This window comes from Mercenaria mercenaria, unplaced genomic scaffold (genome assembly GCF_021730395.1).
Source record: "Mercenaria mercenaria strain notata unplaced genomic scaffold, MADL_Memer_1 contig_1576, whole genome shotgun sequence".
Lineage (NCBI taxonomy): Eukaryota > Metazoa > Mollusca > Bivalvia > Venerida > Veneridae > Mercenaria > Mercenaria mercenaria.
Window position 1 is genome coordinate 41744 of NW_026459561.1, and position 10822 is coordinate 52565.

General features: G+C 32.2%; 1 protein-coding gene across 1 annotated transcript; it reads left to right on the top strand.

The window, feature by feature from the left end:
* Window positions 1-1365: 1365 nt before the first annotated feature.
* Window positions 1366-10526, top strand: LOC128551707 (uncharacterized). The gene is made up of 6 exons (XM_053532623.1): window positions 1366-1478; window positions 1941-2069; window positions 2628-2747; window positions 5354-5484; window positions 8410-8545; window positions 9833-10526. The coding sequence occupies exons 1-4, from the start codon at window positions 1419-1421 to the stop codon at window positions 5417-5419; spliced, it is 375 nt and encodes a 124-aa protein (XP_053388598.1). The 5' UTR covers window positions 1366-1418; the 3' UTR covers window positions 5420-5484; window positions 8410-8545; window positions 9833-10526.
* The last annotated feature ends 296 nt before the right edge of the window (window positions 10527-10822 follow it).

Consider the following 10822-nt stretch of genomic DNA (forward strand, 5'->3'; position numbering starts at 1 on the left):
ACAAATTATTATGAATACACATAGTTATGATAGTAATTTATACATAGAATAGACCGTCATGAACCTAAAGGTGTGATATCGTTATAAAATTATGTTCATAGAAGGCCTGTTCCCTAACATTCGTTATTATTTTGTATTATTACATGACTGTATTCTAGAGTTTCTCTGACTGGCTGAAAACAGTTCAAAAAGTAATGAGTACATATCATATCAACTTTTCTTGGGTTATAAATAGTATGAAAATAAAAATAGATCGGAGTAGGTGCTTGGAAAACCAATATCAACCTGATTTGGTCTAAAAAAATTAAAGATACAATTGTAATAACAAGACTGACTTTACATTTATTCATGTAATAAAACAATTATTGACCTTTTCATAGGTTGATATCAGGATTTATCAATCCTCAAAAAGTTATATTCACCTCGCCTTCGGCTCGGTGAATATCACTCTATTCGGGTTGATAAATCCTGATATCAGCCTATGAAAAAGTCGATCATTGTATATTGTCTATACATGTTTGAATTTAACATGTATTGAAACAAATTTATTTTGCAGACCTAAATGTATCCATTCGATGTATAAATTAAATTCTTTATTTTCAAAAGGAATGTTTTACCAATTGTTCCAAAATCTGTTTTCATTCTGTAACATACTTGCATTTTTTTTTCAGTCGTAAAGGGTAGCATTTTTCCATTTCCCATTTAATATAATCTTTTACAATCAGATATTGACCCAAGTACAAGGAAAATATAGGAAGCTAGATTACTTATTGAATATTTGCAACCTGCAGAAAAGTCAAACTCTAAATAAACAGTATAGATATACTCATTAATATCGAATGTCATTGGACACCGTATATATAGATATGGGATTTTAATTTTTCATTTTATTTTAATTGCACTTCAATACACGATTTATTTCTTTGGACTCAAATTAGCTTAATGTTTTCCATGCAGTATAAAATATATTTTGTTTTGCATAACTTAATCAAAATTGATAATGATCAATTGATCTCAAACGACAGAGAATACCGAATATATAGTAAATTCTATAAAACTTTGCTTTTCAACGAAGTTTTTAAATAATTTAAGTTTTAAAATAGCACATTAACCACACGGACCATTCTTATTCCATCAACATTTATTGAATACTTACTTTTTCTCTTTCTGAAGCAAATACAGGTACAATGTACTTACAGAATTAATTTAATCTAAGTGTACTTGTTTATATATACAACAAATATAGAGTCAGGAAGATAACCAAAACTGTCAAAATAGTCCTTATATTGTTGTTTTTAATTACTTGTTATAATTCACGATCAGGATAAGTATTATGAAGGGTAAAGTCATTTCCATTTCTCATTTAGAATCAAAGGAAACGTACAGTCATCACAGATTTCACTTGACTACGTTGAGATATGAAGCCCACACAGTTAAGCGAGAAGGCAACAAGTCCGGAAGTTATTCTTCAAACAGACGTAAATATAACCCCTACAAATGCCTTTCCAAAAATGGCCAATTGTATTTTCTACATAGGAACTGATATAGACGTTTTTGAACATCAAAATGTACAATGATTATCGTTTGGGATTTTTATTTGATTTCACATTGATGTTCTATCTGTGATAACTTCAGTATTATATTTTAGAATCTAGGTCTTGTGTACATATAATGAGATACAAAAATAGTCAAAGGAAACCGTAGTTGTAACTAATACACGTTAAGTTTCCTTGGCTTCTCGGAAAACAAGACATTTAAGTTTATCTTAGCAGAAGCGTTATGACCTTTTGTTAAGACGGCCAAATACTTTGTTCGCCTCACGTCAAATAAAATGTTAAAATTCAGACTATAAATAAACAACATACATCAATTCAATAAAACTTGTAAAAGCAAAGCATATAATATGTGCTAGCTTATATTGTTAATGTATGTCATTGCAGGTAAGGGGAAAAACATTCAGTCGGAAGATGATATACATGCTAATAGGAGCTTTCGCTTTCGTCCTTGTAGTCAGTGCTGTAATTCTAGCGGTTTATTTTGGGATGAAGATGACAAAAGCTAATTTCAAGGTGACTACTACTTACCTGTGAATATGCTCCCTTACAAGATTCTCATGTGTAAAACGTACATTTTAGAAAGGTATTTGTACGACTCCCCCAATGTTTACTTCACATAAAAAACATGCCCTGGTTTTATTGTTTACAACTACATAGAAGCACAAAAATACGTGCTTAATCTATGTCCGCGAGTACCCCGGGTAACTAGCGGCTGTTTGACAAAAGTCTGTTTGGAATAAACAATTTATATGGAACTTAACTTTCAAACGTGTATTTTAGGAAAAGTCCATTTAACTTTTCGGAACATATTTTCATAATGTCTGGGTTTTGCCTGGAACTGTTTAAACACGTAAACACAGAAGTTTTTTTTAGGTATTTTGGGATTATCATTGTACATTCCTTGTTTTCTTAGCAAAATCTCCATGATTTTGCCGAATATCGTTAAGCTATATCAAAATATTTACATTCGCCCTAATCTTTTCCATTGAAAATTGCGACGTCCATTTCGTATGAACACCGATAAAATATTTCTTTCCTATAACTCTGATTGGTGCGTTTTTGTTACTTAAGGAATACACAGCTACATTCTTGGGAGACGATGGTACTTCAAAGAAGGAGAAAGTAGTTGTTACAGACACAGAAGAAATCTTCGAGACGGATGTTGCCACTGCCGTTGCTGATTTCTCAACGGTATTGTATACCGGGGTATTATGTATAATTGTACTGCCTCTAATGAAGGTGTTATCGGATGTTCCGATGTTCTTGTACATATTCATACCTTCTAATCTAATGAAAATAAAGGCGGCAAAAAGGGTTGAACATTAAGCACATAAATGATCTTAAATACTTTATATACTTAGAAAATGTTGACACAGCATATGATCATATCTGAGATAAGAATCCCAATATACTACATTGTAGTTCTGAAGTCTACTCGCCCATAATATGGGTTAATATTTCAACATGTTCATTTCATGTTCAGTTTGGCATCAAATGTATATATGACACTGCAATATGATAAAGTGAGTGAAAATAAAAGTTAGATATTGGTAAAAATTCAAGACAAATATAAATTTTCTGCTTTATTTCAAAAGCGTTGCGAAGGTTTACTACCTTCAGCACAATTTTATATCGGTTATTTATAAGAATATGTTGCAACAACATCACTTTTTAAGAGGAAAATATACTGCTTTGTGTCATGGGGTTTGTTCATAATGCAATTAAGTTATATACACAAGCACGTAAATCTTATTATGTAATCAGTTTTGCTACAATGTGTCGGCTATTGATCAAAATCTCTTTTAAAGATCCGTTCATTGCTTCGTACTAAAAACTATAATTGCAAGCTCCGTATCTGGTGTGTTATGCTTATGGACAGCGCAGTCGCACGCTCTCGGGCTAGATAAAGCGGTTCAGGTTTAAACGGGTTAGTGCTGACGACTGCTCTCGCCGTGTATTGCTAGAGTGTCAGTTACCGATATATTCCTCGCCTTGTATAGCTCTGCTGGTACACGTTTTATTTTTTAAAACGTTATTGCCAGTCAGGAGGTTTTTAATGAGATGAACAGTCCATATGTTGATTGTCGAACAAATGATCTCCAACTTGTTTCGCAAGCATGTAGATTGCTTAAATATTTTCTTCAATACAATATGTATGAATTCATGGTATTTTGCAGTTAAGCAACCTATATTTGTTTCTGTAAATCGCCTAGAAAAAGAAATAGATCAAATGGATTTTAAATTACAAAGGCAACACATTCTTTCTTGTTTCGACTTTTATATCTTCATCAAAAATAACTACGTGCAATACAAACGACCTCACGTCTGTTCGGCACCAATTTCAACGTCAAAAGCGCAAATAAAAAGTACATTTTGTATGTTGTACATATAGATAGGAATCATCATGATACGGTGGGTATTTATAGAAAAAAATATATTTCTATAACATTCAGTAGATGAAAAATAAAACCCAGTTTACAGGACAATTTAAAAATATAGACGTGCAGCATATGCGAAAAATATAGAGGATATCTGTTAGTGTAAGATCAAAATATACTTCACCGAGTGAACATTATAATGAAAATGTAAATTATGGTGTTCACTCGTTTTTTAATGGTTTTTACCAAATTACATTCAGTTTTCCCGCGCAACGTCATGTGCATCATAACGTGATAATGTCGAGACGTCAGGATGTCTTTGTAAAAAAACTATTAATAGTTCTGTTACGTTTTCTGATTTCTTTAGCACTTTATCATTCTGACATTTTATATCTATGATCCTTTTATATCTTTATACATCTTTACCTTTACTGAAGAATATTTTGCAAAGAATTTCCTATCATTTATAATTCAATGACATATCATTTTGCATTCAAATGTAGTTTAAATTTGTACCAGTGAAAAATAAAAATAATATATTCACTGTTTGAAGTAATGAAAATATCAATCTTATTTCACTGATAAATTTTGATATTTCACAAAAGAGTATAAAAAAAAAATGTAAATAATAAAGATAATAATAATAATAATAATGTAGAAACAAACCACACATACATAATTACAGAAACAAACAAACAGATAATATCCTAAATAAGAACCACTATTATAGAAAAACTAGTCAGGCGATGGAATAAGGAGACATCGAAGCAATAATAAAGGCCCGGATGTAATAAAATGGATAACAATATTAGGATAATAGAAATTAGAGTGTTCATATAATTTATCAAAAAAATTATGCTAATATTATTTCACAGTAATAGTATTAAATCTTTTTTTTTTATTTCCCTTGATATGGGCTGTTGTAAATATTACAAAACTGTCAGGACGCTGAACGAAATATTTTTACTTAAGAATTTATTAATACTTAAGTTTCTTTTATGGCTAAGAAGAACTGAAATTGATTAAAGAAATAATAAAATGATAAGTTTCAAAAATACTGAAGTAGATATTTGTAAAATTAAATCTCTCATCTCTCCTTAGAAAAAAAATCTAGAAAATGTTATGATAAAGCAAAAAACAAATCATAAAGTAGGCAGATGAAAGGATTTATCGACTGGTATATTTGTAGACTTTTAAAAGCTAATATTCAAGTTTATGTTGTTCACTATCAGTAAACTACATTTCACGCTACCTCGTTTGTCGCATTAAACAGTTGTGATATATGTTTTGTATATCTTAACCGATATTGTTACATATTTCCTTTGTTTTTGTTATTACAAAAAATATATATATTTTTAATTGGTAAAAGTTCCAAAAAATGTGTGTTCAGTGCAATTAATGTACAACCTATACTTTCAGGGCCTGGTAACATACAAATTTCAGGAAACAGAAAACGCGTTTGACGTAAATATATATGTTATGTGACTAACCTAAATACAAGCCATTTTCAAACTCCAAAAGAGTTTATAAAGACGCACACATCTGATCAGGTACTACAACTTTACTTTGCAGTTCTTGCTCATAATATGTAGCTTTCTTCTTTCATAGCGTAACAACACTGGTATGATAAGCACTATGTTTATTAATGATTGATTTACATGTAATGGTTTCTTAATAAAAGGAATAAGAACGTGAATGTACCTGCAGTGGCATTTAGCATACAGACACTAAATAGAACAAGAGCTTGATCAGTGCTTTTTTTCATTTAACGTCGCACCGACACATGATAGGTCATATGGCGACTTTCCAGCTTTAATGGTGCAGGTGCCCCTCCGTGCATTATTTCATCACGAGCGGGCACCTGGGTAGAACCACCGACTTATCGTAAGCCAGCTGGATGGCTTCCTCACATGCAGAATTCAATGCCCCGAGTGAGGCTCGAACCCACATCGATGAGGGGCAAGTGATTTGAAGTCAGCGACCTTAACCACTCGGCCACGGAGGCCCCCTGATCAGTGCTTGATAGTGCAATATAAGCTATGAGTAAAACGTTAACATTACAATAGCATATTTTAAGTCGAAAAGGGGCCATAATTCAGTCAAAATTGCCTCCTCCTTTTTACAGGCTGGGGTCATGATGGTTAACAAGTATGCAAAATATCAAAGCAATATCTCAATGGACTTTGAAAATATTTGGGGTGGTACGCAAACTTCTTTAACATTTGTGTGACGCTCACGCCGACGCCGAGGGAGTAGGATAGCTCCCCTATTCTCCGAATAGTCGAGCTAAAAATGGCGCGAAGAAATGATATATATAATGGCGGATTAAAATAGTCGTCAGGTTTTATGCTCTTTAGAGCTATTTTCCTAATATTCTTTGCATTTATTGCTGAAATCAAATGACAGATCTATGCCTTATATGTAGGTAGCATTTTCATAATGAAATGATAACATTACAGAAGGACATCGGACATTATGCTAGGGATTTTGCCCTAAGTTCAATGCTAGTTCTTGACATCAGTAGCTGATAGTTTTATATAACAGCTTCAAATACTGATAAATAAGTTATATTTCTATCAAACTGTCACAAAAAATAGTTTTATTTTAGATTCGTTTTCTTGAAATTCGAACAGTTTGTAACTAAGGGTCATATTTTTGAAAAATTTAAAATGTGTATTTTTAGTTAAAATAAGCATTGGTATTTAAGGTATGTCTACTATGAAATATTTTAACACAATAAATAAACTGATACCATGCAGATTATCAGTTTTATTGACATTTTTGAAGTGGAACAAAACATTAAAGTTTGGTCCCTAACTGTACTTCAGTTATTTCCACCCGAGTGCCCATGATAACACTGATGCATTGATCATATCCTATTGTTTGTTTTCTATATATCTATTGCTATACTGTATTTATACACATGTACAATACTGACCGGGCATTATGTGGAGGATTATTATTGAATACATGCAGTGGCGTAGCTGGCCATACATTGGCGTAGTTGGCCTTTTTCAGTTGAAACGGGGGGATGCAGGAGACTGCCTATTCCACTGCGGGTTCAGGGATGCCTTACTTTTAGCATTTTATATCCGTGGAACTTCATTAGCTAGTATCAACATTTATATAGATATTCTTGTGGTGTCTGTGTTAGTTCTTTGATGTCCTTACTAGTATTTCGGTTGGCTTCGAAATAAGTTTCAGACGTGTGAGCGAATTGATGTTAATTCTGGGGGTGTCAGTGTTAGTTATGGGCGAGTCAGTATTAGTTCTATGGGTGTCAGTGTAAGTTCTGGAAGCAATTAGGTTAGTTAATGAGATGGTGTCTGGTGTAGTTCTGTTAGGGTATAGGATGCTGGATCGAATAAAAGCAAATGTTGCTCTTAAAATGCATTCTAAGTTCGCTTCAACTGTGTCCTACAAAAAGTAAAAAAATGCACCTAAGTGGCACTATTCTTATAGAAGTTCGTCTGTATTTCTTTGTCATGTTTACATTGAAGACACATATGTAATATGTCGAAGCCACTTGCTTTGTTCTTGACTTATGACAGATGCAGTTGTCTCAATCCTGATAAGACTGTCAAGAGGTAACAGATCTGATTGAAAAATTCATAAGATATACTTATGAGGATCTGTCTGCTTTCTATAGCTTCACATGTCCCCTATTTATTTAGTTTAGTGTTTTCTGTGCTTGAAATATTTACGAAAATGAATAAAGCTGTATATATGTAAGGTTTAGGAAACACATGCAATACGTGTCAAATATTTATGTAAAAATTGATTCGCTGACACCCTGTACGTAGGTTTTTTTTTCAATTTTAAACACTTTCCCACCTGTGACCAAGTGCCATGTTTGCAGTATACGTATATAATAATTATTTACAAAGGCATGTGAACTATTTTGTTGCGTCACTGGTGGGAAAGATGTTTAAGACGTAAAAATGATTTATGTTCATATTTTAATAGAAAAGAGAATGAGAAATGTCTACAAAGTCTTGTTTTTTGTTCATAAACTTGTAAAATGAAGTCGCATTTATCAAGAAATGGTCTTCAACTATCATAACTATGCAATTTCAGAAGTCTATCCCTATGTCACGTTTTCCTTAATCGGATAGGCAATCTGAATAGGAAAATGTCCGAGGTCCTTTGTCATGGATACTTAGATCATACACCACCACTGCAATTGGGGTCTCATTTTCCAGCTGATTTTTAAAGAAGTAAAATCACTCTATAATATTGTCTCTAATGAGTCACAAAGTGATGCACTAGTGAGTTACATTTACTAATAAACTTTGATAATGTGGCAGTTGACCTAAATACAATCGACACTGTTTATTTTCCGATACAGGTAAATCCAGTATTTGCTTTACAATGGATCTATGACGGATTATCATTGAACACCCCTGGACTTATTGGACTCGACTGCCTCATTATCAAAGCTTATTAATATTTATGTGTTTTATGTTCAAATACAGATCACATTTTCGACGAACAACAAAATTTCCAGAAGGTACGAAGTAACAGACATATGGTTGAATAACAAAGCTCTTGGACCTAAATCAGCCAAACTCTGCGTAGGGAAGCCTGTGTTCTTCTTGCGCGAAATGACAGGTAATCCGATCTGTTTAACAAAACTACATTTTACAAATATTAGTATAAAATATTTTAAGTGTTTTCAACATTGACAGCTGGTTGGCAGCAATATTTGTCAATTTCGTTCACGGTCAAGAAGGCGTATTAATTAGAGCGGCGTCTAGCGGAACGTCAAAAATTACACTCAACGACTCTACATCTTGCGTTTTAACCGTTTACGGTAAACATCTTGTGTTATAAAGATTTCTTTTGGCAACCAGTTTTTCATCATAATTAAACAGTTAAATATATACTTTTATTTTGGGCTAACTGATGCAATACTGTGTTTTATCAGTGATATAATCCATATCACTCACTGAATGTCAATCACTGTATGCCTATAGCTTTGCCAGTCTACTTGTACATTGTGTATATATTTCAAATTATTTGCTTAAAACAGGATGAAAATCATAGCTGCACTTTGATCTTTATAGTATATTTCTCGATTCCAATTATTTTGCTTAATAAGAAAATGTAGCAAGAAATACAACAAAATGAAACTTTATGTCATGTGTGTCTTTCTAACTCGTTTACGCGCGTCTGTTTCCCACGCTGAGATTAAAATTTATTGCAAAATTCAAGTACTTAAGCATAAAATAAAAATAAAATATGTTCGTTTTCTTTCGTGAATATGAAATATCTCTCCTCTACGCGCTCAAGAAAAACATTGCAATTTTCTCACTTCTCGGTGAGATATATTCCATATTCACTCAAAACAAACAAATATCCTCTATGTAGTTCATAAAATGAGAAGATAGAACTACTGCCTACTTTGAATATATTGTCTGATATATTCTTTTCTATCAAAGCTAGAATCAACGCCTTCAGCAAATATATGAGAACATATATGTTTACTGCATTGTAAATTAGATATTCACGTTAACATGAAATCACTAAAAAGACGTTAAGCGATTTTCACATTAGTTGGTGTAAATCTATATTAGAATTAGTTGCATACCTGATTTTAAGCAACAAATACATTTTCTGTGAAGTAAGTCATACTGACATTATGAAAATAATATTATATATATTTTTCATTCCTTGCAGAAGACGTATTACATTTTGGTAACAAAATGTAATTATTAGGTATAGAAAAGAGCTTAAAAAGAATAAAATTATGTAACAAAAGGATGTCTTTAAAACTGCCTGTTTATGTTTGATTAAATGTCTTATTTCATCAGTGAGATTCAAGTAGGATGATTCCACCTGCAGGTTTAGTTTTGTATCGACTAATTGAAATAAAATATGTGTTATTTTAATTTCTAGAGACAACAAACCGAGAGAAGAGAGACGTGACGATCATAATCAGTATCGGTGGAATCGTAATAGTGATAATGTTTTAATATATAACAATTAATAAGTATCCACAGAGAAGCGGGAGTGTTTGAATGTGTTACATATATAGACATAGAGTTTTCTTTCATTTCTGTAACATTTTGTCAGTTTTCGGATTGTTGTGGGAAATGTAAGTTTATTCAGCTGATACTTTGTTTGTTGACTTTCAATGATATAATGATATAACATGTATGATTTGCACTTTGATTTACATCTGATTCACCACTTGTCATTGAAATTTGAACGCATATGAACACAAAGGCATTTATAATCGGTCAGCTATGTTTTTCATATACCGGTATTTCGTTATGACCACGCTAAAAATAAAACAATAACGTATACCACGCCCGGTTGATTTAAACCATTTAAATGGAAAATTACCCCCACGAAAAAATAACATATTGGAACAAAGGTGAACGAGAATATTTCAGTCGTGTAATTTGAATATTATCCCAGTTATCGCAATTACAACAGTGACCGATTATTGAGTGAATATGATATTGACACGTACAATGTAAATAGCACATATTGAACTATTACAGATTTTACTATTTTATTCCTCTTGTCGAAAGTTCTGTCAGTTTATTCATAATTTATCGAATGCGAGTGTTCACATTCACTCTTTTGTTTTCACATGTGATTGTCTATGATAGCTGCATTCTCTTTATTTACTTTTCCTGTAGAAAACAGACTTTGCTTGTGTATATTACATGTTTTACTTAAAGCATATCTTTAATTCAAAAGTTACCATTTGTATATAAAATACACTGGGTGTTTAAGCTATGGGACATTATTGGAAATGCTTCTAAAGGAAGACATGTAACGTTTTAAAAAAAAAATAAATGGTGAAGGTTTAGTGGCATTGCACTTTCCAGTAGTTAAAAATGACTTCGTTTCAGTAGAACTGCTTTCAAAAGCTTG